Source organism: Emydura macquarii, unplaced genomic scaffold (genome assembly GCF_026122565.2).
Source record: "Emydura macquarii macquarii isolate MOO-44397 ecotype Brisbane River unplaced genomic scaffold, CSIRO-AGI_Emac_v2 contig_480, whole genome shotgun sequence".
Taxonomy (NCBI): domain Eukaryota; kingdom Metazoa; phylum Chordata; order Testudines; family Chelidae; genus Emydura; species Emydura macquarii.
In genome coordinates this window covers 10,160,609-10,175,214 of record NW_027130617.1, presented here as the reverse complement: position 1 = coordinate 10,175,214, position 14,606 = coordinate 10,160,609, and the positions used below count along the sequence as shown (strand labels likewise).

The 14,606-nt window shown below is 38.6% G+C and overlaps 1 protein-coding gene across 2 annotated transcripts in view; it reads left to right on the top strand.

Moving 5' to 3' along the window:
* Window positions 1-14,606, top strand: part of BTBD8 (BTB domain containing 8) — a 65,571-nt gene that overhangs the window by 26,425 nt on the left and 24,540 nt on the right. For both annotated transcript variants that reach the window (XM_067538484.1, XM_067538483.1), the window contains exons 3-7: window positions 5,624-5,907; window positions 6,775-6,870; window positions 7,049-7,166; window positions 11,794-11,883; window positions 14,400-14,480. In XM_067538484.1, coding sequence (XP_067394585.1) covers window positions 5,624-5,907; window positions 6,775-6,870; window positions 7,049-7,166; window positions 11,794-11,883; window positions 14,400-14,480 — 669 coding nt within the window. The remainder of the gene's footprint in view (window positions 1-5,623; window positions 5,908-6,774; window positions 6,871-7,048; window positions 7,167-11,793; window positions 11,884-14,399; window positions 14,481-14,606) is intronic.

Below are 14,606 nucleotides of genomic sequence, written 5' to 3'. Positions count from 1 at the left end.
TACTCGCTTGAGACAAGCTGTGACGGTGGAGAAGAGTCGTCATCGCTCTGTGGAAACTGGTAACCCCCGACTGTTACTGCTTGGTTGGGAATCAATTTGGAGTTGGTAAATCTACAGTGGGCACCGCTGTGATTCAAGTATTCAGGGCCATCAATAGACTTCTGCTACAAAGGATAGTGACTTTGGGAAATGTGCAGGACATAGTGGATGGGTTTGCCACGATAGGGTTCCCAAACTGCAGGGAGGCCATTGATGGGACGCACATCCCTATTTTAGCGCCTGCCCACCTAGCAACCGAGTACGTAAACCGCAAGTGGTACTTTTCCATGGTCCTGCAGGGCCTTGTGGATCACAGGAGTCGTTTCACCGACATCTATGTGGGGTGGTCTGACGAGTATGTATTTCATAATTCGGGGCTGTTCTCTAGTATGCAGGAGAGCACTTTTCTCCCCGACCAGAAAATTCACATCAGGGTTGTGGAAATGCCCATAGCGATCCTGGGGGATCCTGCTTACCCCTTGCTCCTTTGGCTAATGAAGCCGTACACTGGGCACCTTGACAGCGATAAGGAGTGTTTTAATAACAGGTTAAGCAGTTGCAGAATGTTTGTAGAATGTGCCTTTGGGCATTTAAAGGGTAGATGGAGGAGTCTCCTCACTAGGCTGGACATGAGTGAAAAGAATCTCCCTTCGGTGATATCTGTGTGCTGTGTTCTTCATAGTGTGTCTGAAGTGAAGGGTGAAAGGTTCCCCCAGGGTTGGGCTGTGGAGACAGAAAGACTGGCCACCAATTATGAACAGCCAGATGCCAGCAGTACGCTGAGCTAACCGTGGAGCGCTTTGCATTAGGGAAGCTTTGAAAACCAGGTTCTGCAATGAGATTCAGGATTGATTTCAGTTCTTGTATGTTGTTTGCCTTTGGTGAACATCCCCCCTTTCTCCCCAATCGATTTCTGTACCCTCAAAATCCCTCCAGAACAAGATATGATTTAATAAAGAAACATGTTGAAATGATGCAAACTTTCATTTATGAATGTTCAATTCATGGGGGAAGGAGGGAAGTGTTAATTCACAGTCTCAAGAGATAGTGTGGTAGCTTGCTGGCCCGCTGTCAGCGTGTCTGCCGCTGCTTTCTGCTCACCTCCACCCCGGTGGAGGCAAGCATGTACTGCAGCCTGGCCATTCTCCGAGACCTCTTGGGGGCGGCATTATGGAGGGGCTGCAGTGGGACTTTGTCCTGCCTCCGCTTCTCCTGTAGCTCCACAAGCCACCCGAGCATGTCTGCCTGGTCCCACATGATTCGCAGCATCTCCTGCATGGTACTGCGATCATGCTCCTGCATTTCTCTGCGACTCTCCCTGTCCATGTCCATATTCGGGGACAAGGTCAGTCGCCACACTCTGAGCTTGGTCTCTGCGGCCGCGGAGGCATTCATGAGCTTGTCAAACATGTCATCTCTTGGGTTTTTTTGGGTTTTTTTTTTTCCCCTCTTTCTAATCTGCGATAGTCTTTCCACAGCATTTCTTGAGGGTGAGGCAAGGCCGAGGTGTCTACAAAATGAAAAAATATTCACAAGGTAGCCATTGTTAGCAGAGTGAAGAAAATGATACAACTTCTACAATGTAGACAATACTCCCCATGCAGTGCACAGTGCAAACACAGACCCTCATTTCATTCCTGACATCCCAGAAGGCTCTGCTTGCTGTGCCCTTACATAGGGGATCTGCAGACACCATAGGGGGTGGGGGCGGTGTGGATGTCTCGGCTTAAACCAAATAAAAGTAATCAAAGTGACTTGGTAGGACACTACAATGGGGAATACAAAGGTACAGGGCAACTGCTGTATAGCTTGGGTATTTTAAACATGTGCCGTCTTCCCTAGGTGACCATGAGCAATATCAGTCTCCTGAGGGTCACACACAAGGAAAGGGAAGATTTGCTGCACCTAGCAGGGTAGCAGCTGTGTTCTGCCATGCTGCAGGCTCCCTTGATTGCAGCGTGGCGTGGGAAAGTATCCTGCCGTGGAGGGAGGAACAACGCAGCCCTCCCCAGAAAACTTTTGTGAAGGATAACAGATTACCTACATGAAAGTTTCTGTGAGATATCAACTGATGATTATTGGAGCATATCTCATCACAGAAATAAACTGTTCCCTGGGTAACCCCCCAGTACAGTCAACGAAACGCCTGAAATCCCCTTCCTCCCCTCCCTCCCAATGTAAAAGGACAGAACTGCTAAGAAGAGGAAAAAAAACTCACCAGATGTGCCTTCCCCGGGATCATTAGTGCTGTCCTGTGTGCTGCTGGACTGCTCTGGGGTCAGGAATATGTCCTGACTTTCAGGGAGAACAGATATCCCGCTTTCCTCAGCCTCCTCCTCCTCCTCCTCCATGGATTCCTCATCGTTGACCTAGCGGAGATATCAATGCTGCAGGGCAGCACTGTGGTGGGATCACCACCGAGAATTGCATGCACCTCATCATAGAAGCAGCATGTTTTGGGCGAGGAACCAGAACGGCTGTTAGCTTCCCTGGCTTTCTGATATGACTGACGCAGCTCCTTGATCTTCATGAGGCACTGCTGCGCGTCCCTCTGGTGTCCCTTCTCCAGCATGCCCTGGGATATCTTCCCATAAATGTCCAGATTCCTTTTGCTGGCTCTGAGCTGAGCCATAACAGGCTCCTCGCCCCACGGACCGATGAGATCTAAGACCTCTGGTCGACTCCATGCTGGAGCGCATTTGGGCTTTGCAGTAGCTATGAGGAGTACTCTCTCCACGCTGGCTGCACAGGAAATGAAAATTCAGATCTTCCTGGGGCTTGAGGGGGGGACGTTTACTGGTAGCTTGACCACAGTACAGCACAGTGCGAATGCCCAGAGCGGTCACAAGGGGGCATTGTGGGATACCTCCCGGAGGCCAATAAAGTCGATTTAAGTGAAGTTGTGTCTACACTGACACTAAATTGAAGTAATACATTTGAATTAGGCGCTACGCCACTTGCAGAGGTGATCTTATTAAGTCGACTTTTGCCATGACTTAAGTCGACTTAACAGTAGTGCCAGTGGAGATGCAGGTGTTCAAAGATCGACGTAAGTGACTTTACGTCGACCTCCGTCACCAGTGTAGACCAGGCCTAAGAGATTAGAACCCATAGGATCTCCCCTCCTGAAAGGAACAACTAAAGGGACTGAGATAGTCAAAATTTATTAAAGATGTAGTGAAAACTGATTAGTCCTTGCAAGTAATCTAAGAATGAAGATGACCCTACTATTAGAGGGCAGTAAATCTAGATCCTATAAAAAGAAATGCTCTTATGTGGTATATTGCCAGACTGCTGGAGGTCATCAAACAAATACTGTGACTGGATTTAAATATTGTATGGGAAGAAAATATAAGTAATCAGAGTGCATTCTTCAGGGTGTGAGGTGCTTATCTTCAGGCCTATGAATGAATGATTTTATCCCTGTATACCATTGTCCAAATAATCAGATGTATTAGGAGTATGTTTTTGCAATTGCCGGAGGCAGGATACTAGAATAATGGCCTTATATGGTAAGCAATGACTCTGTTTCAATTAATTTCTCCTCTTCCCCCACAGTATATTTGCACTTCCCTTGTATGTCACTGGTGAGTAAATGAATAATGTTCAGTGTAAATCTAGGAAAAGTATAACTGTCAACACCTAATAACAAGGGAGGAGGAATTGGAGTTCTGGTGTCTTCCTTTATACTATAAGCCTAGATATATTATACTATATATACTATAGTGTGTATACTATATATACTATAAGCCTAGATAGCACAGTGTACTGAGGAAATGTGGGGAGGTTAAAGCTTCTAACTTCTTGTAGAGGTGCCCAACTGCAATTCTGTGAAGCTGGAAGAAACCTCCATGTATTCATGGGAGTTGCCAGCTCTCCACAGTCAACCCAGTAGTCCTGGCATTTTTTAAATTTGCAGGGTCCTTAGGCTACTTCTCTTCTTTCCATCCCAACCCAAAGATGGAAAGCCTTGTAAATATCAGGAGTAACAAAGTCTGGGGCAGGCTTCAGAGTTTAGTAGCTCTGCAAGCATGTTTTGAGGTATGAAGATTTTAAAAATCCACAGGGGGATGGGGCTTGGAGCCATACTGACCTTTAAAAGGTCTACATGACCTCTTCATGTCTCCTCTGTAACGTCAGCTTGTCCAGGCCCTCGCTCCCTCAATGCTAGTTGCTCCCAATCCTTTTATGCCTCCTATAGAACCCAACCACTGCCTTTCCACCTTTGCAATTTCTTATTGTTTCTTGACTGACATGTACCCTAATCATCATTTATGGAGTTGTCAGAGGGGGGAAACTACTCCACTCAGCCATATGACATAGGTCTTTAGACATGGGACTTTTCCTAGGAAGTGTTGTTTTCAATCCCCACTAGCCTGCCAAGGGCCAGGCAATACACAGTCTGCAGAAAAACTTATTTAATTCCTGATTAGACAAATATATTTATTTCCCTAATATTCACAAAAATCCCACTTGCCACAGAGTGAGTGATTTTAAACACAAAGTAAACATAGCTGTAAGTTCCAGAGGGATAACCATTTTAGTCTGTGTACAGCAAAAATAACGAGAGTTCTGTAGCACTTTAAAGACCAACAAATTTAATTTCAGCAGGCATAAGCTTTCGTGGGCTCCAACCCACTTCCGAGCCCACAAAAGCTTATGCCTGCTGAAATTAAATTTGTTAGTCTTTAAAGTACTACAGAACTCTCGTTGTTATAGCGGTAAGTACGAATCTCAACTAGCAAAGCTTAATGTATGTAACTTAATGTTGAAGATATGTGTATGAAATCCAACTGTACAAGTGCAGTATCTCAGCTACAGATTTGGGACTTTGTAAACCTATGAAGTCCTTCATCTGAAAATAATACAACTTATAAAGTAGGTTTTGAAGGGAGGCTGATATTGCAAGAGGGAGGTTTTTGTGTTATATTAACTGAGTATTTACATACAATTGGTTTTCTTTGAAGTTTAAATTTAACTCCTAAATTTCCAGACTTTCTAATGTTTGTGTTTTAGTAACTACATTGTTCTTTAGAAGCTTTTTACCTTTAAGTTTTATAAATGTAATGATGAGACTAAAAGATGAGTGAATGCATTTTGTTGTTGGTTCTGCTAAGCTGCACAGACAAATCAGTCATCCTTAATATTGGCTATTAAGAGTGGTCAGTTTGTACAGTATGGGTTTATCATTGTTAGTGGATGATAGAGAGAGAGAGGAGATATGGAGTAGGTTTAATTTTTCTTTTAAAGTTCTACAGCATAGAAAATATGTTGCCAAGGAATGTTTTAAAAAAAAGAAATGCATCTTGGTAGTAAATTACATGATATGCTAATGCTCTTTTGAAGGCTGCACTAGTGTAGAGCTATTGAAATATTTCAACACTTATTTTCACTGATTTTGCACATCTTCAAGTACTCTCTTAATTACTAAGTGTTTTCATTCAGTATACAATTCAAAAGTAATTGTTTTCTTTATATTTTCTCTATATAAGCCTTGTTAGGCATAACATATAAATGTGGTTTTGAGCTGTTATATTGGAACATTTGAAAAATTACATGAGTAAACTTCAGTTTCTTCTTTTAGAGTTGTATATTCATCTGATAAAAACATTAGAGAAATCGAGAAAGAGACTCTGAGGAAAAGAGTACAGGAGCCTAGACTAATACAGGAAGATGAAAGCATTACATCTGGTAGTCTTCAGAACATTCAGATATCAGGAGAAAAGTGCATTGAAAGTGATAAAAGAACTTCTGTTAATCAGCATTTTCTAAACGGAGCCATAGAAAGAGAAGTTGTTTGTTCACCTAATGCTGAAGATGAAATTCTAGAAGAAGCCAACGATGCTGAAGGCAATGTAACAAAGCCAGGTGTGTAGATTTTGCTAGTTACCTAAACACCAGTGTAGGTTTGTTAAAAAATTGTGGATAAAGTTTCTGGTTATTTCACTAACAAAACCAAGATGAATATTCCTTGTTCTGGCCCAGATCATTCCCTCATGCCTGGAGTAAATGGGCTTTCCATATGGAGTATACAGGGATGTGGTAGAAACTGTATCCCTTACTCTCATATTGCCACAGAGTGAAAGTGTAGCAACATGCACTGAAGAAGGGGAGTGTTTCAGTTGGTGCATCTGCATTGTTGCTAATACCTCCAGTGAACTACAGCAGATGTAAGCCCTTTTGGTACAGTGCTTCCATAGTGGGTGGTCCCTCCCTTTTTCACTGGTTCCACTGCATTTCATGTACATGTAGTGAGTATGGGGTAGGCAGGCCCAAATCAGTTCTATATAGTTCTGCAAGTGGGGAAATGTAAACATCCATTTTTCATTTTGTGGCTATTTCAATATCTTCAGAGACCAATCTTTGTTAAACTGTATGTATAATTAGAAAACTAAACAAACAACATACATCTTCACGTAAAGCAATAATAGTACCATTTTTCTTCCATAGAGTTCAAAGTGCTAAGGGCTGGTAAAGCTCCCAATATCTCAGTTAAGAGCAACACATAGAAGTTATTCCCCACTACTAGTAAAGTTCGTCTGAAAAGCCTTTCATCAAATGTGCATTTCAGAAGTAATCCCACGTGAAAGCTGTAGCATGGATACAAAATATGTTGTCTTTTTAGTATGACAGATCCTTTTGTTTCAAATGCCTGAATTTGTTGGTTACTTCAAAATAATCCAATATAAATCCAGTATAAATATAAATCCAGTACAAATTTTCCCCCATTTACAGGTAATTCTGAACTAGAAATCGCATCTGGGTTAGGAGAAGACTTAATGATGCTCTACAAGAAATGTTGTAGTCCAGATATTAATATTTGGATCGAAGGCAAGTAATCCCATGTGAAAGCTGTAGCATGGATATAAAATATGTTGTCTTTTTAGTATGACAGATCCTTTCGTTTCAAATGCCTGAATTTGTTGGTTACTTCAAAATAATCCAGTATAAATATAAATATAAATCCAGTATAAATATAAATCCAGTATAAATTTCCCCCCATTTACAGGTAATTCTGAACTAGAAATCGCATCTGGGTTAGGAGAAGACTTAATGATGCTCTACAAGAAATGTTGTTGTCCAGATATTAATATTTGGATTGAAGGCAAACAGTTTCAAGCTCACAGGTATTTAGATAAGTAATGAATTTTGAATGTAAACTATTTCACCAGCAATCCTTCTTTCTGTATAAAACACTGTTAATACCACCTACCTGTTGCTTTAATATAAAAAAGTATTCTTAACATGATGTCTTTATATTGTTTTGTATTGTTAGAACTATTATAAGGGCTTTGCTACTTTCACCCCAGAGGTGGTAATATTTTTGTAGTAAGTGAAATACTTCCTCATGGTGACTTTGTCTTGAAAGAAAATATAATGTGCTTTTAATATTGTAGCTCTGAGTTTTTTACTTTACGTGAATTCTAGTATAAATTAAAGTAGAATTAGCAGTAATATATTTATTACAATAAAAGCAGTTAAAGAAAACTCTAAATACAGCATAGTGTTACAACTAGAAACTGTCCTGTCAAAATAAATAAATAAATAGTTCTACAAGTCAATTGATACTTATTAATTCCAAATAAAACTAGATCAAATAAATAGAAACCTAATGGGATGGAAAGGAAAGGTCATTGGAGCCCTGAAGATTCCAATTCCACTTTTCTCTCTCCTTGTTACCTGTCCACAAGAAAACAATGACAACTTCAATGAAGCAGAAGTGAACATTGTCTCCTTGTCTAAAGACAGTTACCAGCCCTTGCTAGCCCTGTTCAGCACTCTGCTTAAGAACCATTTAGGACTTAAGAACTATTTAGGACTGCAGTTGATAAAGCTGAGGTGGCCATTCTCTCCTGTTTTCAGTCAATTTATAAATTTCTGGAAAAAAATGTCAAGCTGCAGCCACCGGGACCCGTCCCTGCTGTTCTGATTGTTTAATTGCACACAAGTTGGGAAATTCAGAGTTAGGTTAGATTCTCAGTGGTGGGGCCCCATTTTTTGCTGGTGGTTTTGGTATAGGAAGCTGGAAAAGAGCTAGCTGTGGCTTTCTAAAACATGCCAACCTCCATGCACATTCATGAGCTTCCCCTATAGCAAGAGGCTGCAGGGAAATGGAGATAGCATAAGAGATATGAAAGCTGAAGGCAAGTCTGCCCTATGCTAGAGAGATTTGACTCCTTTATGGCTCCTTTACACAGCCAGAATGGTGCACAAGGTTGCTGGAATGATATAGAAAATATCGCCTATGCACCCATGGCAACCTGAGTTCTGGAAACCGTGAATGTAAATCTATGTCTGCACTGCACACCACTGGCAGAGTGGTATGAATGTATGCGTAGCTACGTGCTGCAATGAAAAGAAAGCAACATTCACACTGTGATGTGTAGCTACATGTGTCAGTGAAAATGTCTCACAGGGAAGCTGGAGTTTTTACTCATCAGAGCCTTTCCCTGCTGCTGGACTCTTTCACTGCGAGGGGAAAGGCTCTGGCAGCTCCCCGCGGAAGAGAGGCTCACCAGTAGGGAGCTGCTGGAGCTTCCCCACTGCTGGAGCTTTTTCCCTGCTGTGGGGGAAGAACTCAGGCATCAGGACATTACACTGCCAAAGATAGCAATCTAGATAGGGGAGGCACTGCCTGTGCATGTAGGGTACATACTTACAGGTTCAGTTGTTTTTACGTACCTGAACAGTGATTCACTGTTTATACCCATGCTAAGGGGGCATGCCCTAAAAGTTGTTGAGATAGAAGCCCCAAATTTGTTACATTATCTGCTATCATAGAATATATGTGTAGAACACTGTGGGCCAGATGTTTCCCTTGATTACTCAGGCAAACCGCTTAAGTCAACTCATTGTGCCGCACTTCACCTGTTGGTCAAAGCTGACTTTTTTTTTTTTTTTTTTTTTTTTTGGTGGTAGAAAACCTCTCTCCATATACCTAACATGGGCATTTACAATTTTGATGCATTATTTTCCTGAATCTTTTTCCAATATACAAATAAAAAGAAGAATAGTAAAGTGAGCAAGATGACTTTTTTGAGTTTTCAGTTTTCTCATAGGTATTTGAAAAGCCAATGATCAGGCAGTATCCTTCTCTTCTGATTTTTCCTGAATATAGGCATAAATCCAGATAATAGTTTTCAGCTTTGAAATAGTTTTCCATTTTGCTTGCATTTCATTAATATTTTACATATATAATTGAAGAGCTAGGATAGGAAAAAATGCCTTGTTTTTTAATCTCTCTCCAAGTGAGACTAGTGGAAACGGGAAATATATCCATTTAATGTAGCAAGTCTGATTATTTTATTTACTAGAGAAGATATGGAAATATGTTTTCTTTTAAAAAAAAGTTACATTGGATGCTACATATCTGAAATCGAGTTTATGTAGGTTGCTTCTCTTTGGATGATGTAGAACTGAGAAAAAGATGTTCTTAGTTTCATAGCTGGAGAAATAGAAATCTTAATGAAAGAAGAAATCCTACCCACTCCCCCCAAAAAAATAAATTCCTATCTGCAAGAGCTGCTTCAGTTCAGGCTATTATCTTGCCAGGAGCAATGTATCTACTCTAGCTAACATCAGGAAATATGGCAGTGCATCATATCAGCAGAGAAGAGGAAAACTAGAACATTCTGAAACAGACACAAGAAAATCAACTGATTGTTTCAGTACCACATAGAGATTTGAACAGTAGAGGGTGTATTAAAGTGAGTCAGGGAAAGATAACTTTGGGAATAATTGCAGGAAAGGTACCAATGACGTTTTTCCAGTCTTCCCAGATTGTGAGAAGTGATGCAATGTCCTCAAACTGCAGGCAATTTCAAGGCCCATTTTGCAACCCTTACTCATGAGAGCATTCCTTACTCACTCAGGTAGTCCCATTAACTTCAATGGACTATTTGTTTGGAGTGGGGAATACTCATGTGAGGGAGGGTTCAAAATTAGGTCCCAAATACTTCAAGAGAGTAGATATTTGGTTGTAGTCCCTAGTGACTTGTATATTTAAGACTGAACAAGTTATGCTGCTATGTGGCTCAAATCATAGCAGCAGAAAACCAAGGGCAAAGTTGACTTTCCGTATCAAATATATCTGAAACCTATACAAATGTACATTGTAAGATACGCCAAGAGATAGCCATATAGCATGGTTATGTAACACATCATATGGGTAGCCATCTTACTTAACATGCATTATTTAAATGTTCATTATCATACAAAACAGAGCTTGGCCTTACAGCTAATCTGGTCCTGCTCATTGCTGAAGCTTGTTTGGAGGGGAACTGACAAAATGAAAGCCAACATACTTAGCTTGCAGGAGAGTAAATGGAGACGGTCATGTGTTCAGAATTCAGTGAACTATCACTTTCATATGCTCAGGACTGTTTTGGTCTAATGCTGCATCCTTGTTGGATTTAGGGATTGATGTATTCAATTCAGATTTGCAGGATACCAGGAAAGCTTTATTATTGCTGGATGGCTTTTGGGAGGAATGGGAAAGAGATTCTAGATTGGACATATTGGAGGAGAAAAAGATGATATGAGAGAGATACTAGTATATAAACTGACTAGGGAAGAAAAGACAAATTGTATGCTGCTTCTTACCTCATCCCATATAAAAAAAAGAGTGCTTTTATGTAATTTAAAAGTCAACAAATTGTAATGTATATAAAAGGAAATATCACTCTTCTATAATATATAACCTATTGCGTTTTCTGCAACTAGATGTAACTGAAGCATAGTGTCTTTCAAATGTGAAGCTTAATGTCCAAATATAAGAAATTTATATGAATGAGAAAATCATCTGCAATTATACTACCTAAGATAAAATGTATAAAGGCTAGTCCTTGTACTTCATGGTATACCCTAATCATGAGTTGGGGTCAGGAAGCAATTTCCACTCCCTTATCACTTGTGCACGCTCTTTCTTTCTTTTCCTCTCTGTTCCCACTCAAATAACCTAGTATTGCGCAACTAATTATATTACGGGGCTTTTTATACTTTTCTCTGAAGCACCTGGCATTGCTTGAGATGGGATACTGAATTGGATGAATAACTTGGATTGTTTTAAGGCAGGGAAAGGAATAAACCAAACAAGCTGCTTTACTCCCTATTATGCTTCTGAACCTGGGAATATAGGCTACTGTAGACTAGCAAGAAATAGTATAGCTCTTCTAAAGTGTTCATGTCAGAAGCACGCTCCATTTTGTTGGAACATATTAACATATCAGAATTGTCAACTAATCTTTTGTTAGGAGGTAGACACTTTACTCAGGAATGAATAGCTGAAGCTTTAGCTATATCTTTCATAAAACACTTCTTTGTTAAGATTAGTATACAGTGAGTATTGGTGAGAGATCCAGGATATAACCATCTGAAGTATTGCTGTATAAGGAATTGAATTTAGTGTTATGCTGTAATATAATAAACCTGCAAACTTTTGTCTTTGAAAGATCTATCTCACTTTCTCTTTAGGAGGAACAGGAAAGTCTTGTGGCAACTGATTTCTTCTGTTTTATGTGAATACTAAAGATGTACTAGGAACTAGCTTTAACTGAGAATTTTCAGTGTTATTAATTTTTATCATTATTATAACATCCTGAGATGAATTGCCAAAGATATTGGGAGAAAATGATATGCAGTGCACAGACACCTTTATGTGTAAGGAGCAAAGATCTGAGTCAATCTCATCTAAGATTTTTCTTGTAATAAATATTTGTATCTAGTGAAACAATGTTTACTTTTTTCCCCTCTCAGGGCCATTTTATGTGCCAGATCTAGTTACTTTGCTGCTATGCTGAGTGGAAATTGGGCTGAAAGCTCCCAAGAGAACATCATTCTTCAAGGGTAAGCATAGTTTTTGCAAGTCATATGGCAAGAAAGGTAGGCAATTTAAAATCACTGCAAATATGCAGCAACCATTCTGCATACAAAACAATTCAGAATAAATTTTCCTTGACACTATTTTTTTCCTCAATGTAATATATTTCTGGAGTAGTATTTTGACTTGGTTAGAAGAATACAGTGGTTTTAATGTATCTCCTAAATATATCAGTTGGGAGATGAAAGGGGGACCATTCATCAAACTCATCCTTTTCCATAAGCCGCATTGTAGTGTTCCACAGCCTACATGATGTTTTTTCACTCCTCTTCTATTTAACCTCACTTATGCCACAAAAATGTGCCCTAAGCAGCTGAGCTTTCTCATAAATTTTCATAGTTGTTTGTATAATAAAACCCAGTGCACATTTAGGACACAAAAGCAAATCAGCTATTCAGTTTGTAGGTCACTTTTAACCAATGTGATTCAGGATCATTGTACTCTAGGAAATTGAATGATGGCTGGAAACATTTTGTCCAGAAGTGCTCAGAACAATATCACTGCTAATGTAGAGCAAATAAAACTCTTCTTGAGTCTTATTACATATTCTATGGATAAATCAAGGACTTTGGTGTCTCTGGGGATGTCGATTCTATTCCTTTCAACACCACCACATTTATTATTTATTTATTTATTTTAACATTTCCATTAAATATTAGTAGCTGTTACTACATAATGTGCAATATTACATCACAATATGTACGTAATGTACACTAAGTCTGATGCTATTTAAAGTAATGGAAACTAATAAAATAACATGCATTTAGGTAATTCAAACCCACTTTTCTTTACAAAGAAGCATGCACATTATAGACTGATAGAACACATATACACTTGGTCTTTTTATAAAATGGTTTGACCAAGCAATTCTCACCTAGTTTTTCCTCATTTTAATTTTCTATTTTAATAACATTGCTGTGATATCATGAAGAAGGTTTGTTTTGACTGTTTTAATTTTTTTTAAATTACTAAAGCAGTTAAATATTTTTCAGTTATATCTTTTATGCTACATTAGTGAATTTTTTAAAAATCAAATGACAACGTATTATTTTCATACCTTTCCTCCTTCCTGCCCCCAGTAATTGATCTCCATCTCTTTGAATAGCTAAAGAATTTCAGTCATTGGTTTTTAGTAAAGACTTTCTCCTGAATATTGTTTAGTCTTTTCACAAAACTTTTTACTTGTTTAAGTTTAAACAATATCTCATGGTTTCCTGGTATTAAGAGCTAACTAGGTCCATTATTATACTACTACCTTTTCAAGTTCAGTCTTCTGCTTTGTCAGATTTTCATACTATCTTTATAAACACTTATGAATAAAGTGCATATGGCTTATTCTGAAATAATGAAAATGCTGCTTAACATAACAGCTGTCAAGACAGCAGGGAAACCTTTTCTTGCTGTTTTTATGGCTATCCTGTGTGCTAATGTAGACGAGAGACAACTGTGTTGATTTTGCTGCTTAGCTTGTTGCAACCAATTTTTTCTTTGTTGTTAGTCATCACTGTCTGTTGCTTAAACATGTTTAATGTTTTAAGAGGTCTTTTATCAACATGTGAGAGTAGTTCACATTTACACTAATGTGCATGGCACCTGGGTGTACTGGGAATTAGACCTTGAGATTAGGATGAATAAGCAATAACGTAATTATTCTGAAGATTGTGTTCACTAATATAAATCCTACTCCCATTAACTTTGATGGTAAAACTCCTATTGTTTCAATGGTGCAATATCAAGCCCATAGAAACTTTCTAAATATTTTGAGATCTGACTTCTTATTATCACAGTGCGAATGATAGTGCATTTTTATGAAAAGTAAACTTTAAATATATTTTTTTATTTAAGAAACCCATATAACTAAATTCTTATTCTAAAACTGTTTTTAAACATATATAGTTAACATAAAACATGGAGTGTTTACATGGATATGTCTTAAGAAGATGAAAAGGCCTTGTTTGCACACATGATATCAGTATAAATAATCTCAAATTTAGAGAACCACTATAAATCCCAGTAACAAGTAATTTTAGGCTGGTTATAATTTTAATCACAAAGATTTACAGCATTATGAAGCTTCAGTTGAACTATTCACATTAGTGAAGTTACTCACAAGCTGAAGTTCCATATGTGAAACATGGAAATGGCTTTAATTTTATTATATGCGGTATATTTGTAGCTGTGTTAGTTCCAGGATATTAGACAGACAAAGTTGGGTGAGCTAATATCTTTAATTGGACCTGAAGAAGAGCTCTGTGTAAGCTCAAAAGCATGTCTCTCTCACCAACAGAAGTTGGTCTGATAAAAGATAGTACCTCACTAATCTTGTCTCTTTAATTTTATTAGTTCATTTCCTTTCCATAATTTTTCATAATATGACCAGATGACACATCAACCTTCTGAACCATTTTCGATTTATAAAATGTCAGCAATAGATTTTATTTTGAACATGTCTCTTATAGTGATTTTCCTTTCTATTTTGCAGCATAAACCATGTAGAAATGAATGTCATATTGTATTTTATATATGGAGGAATGCTGGACTTCCCAAACAAAGCTGATGTTGGGTATATGTCAACTTTTATTATTTTTAATTGAACTTTATGCCTATTCTGCTTTTTCTCAGTTCAGACTCAAATGGAAAATGCATCATGTAGTATAAATAAGACAAAGGTGTCAAATGTAATGATCAT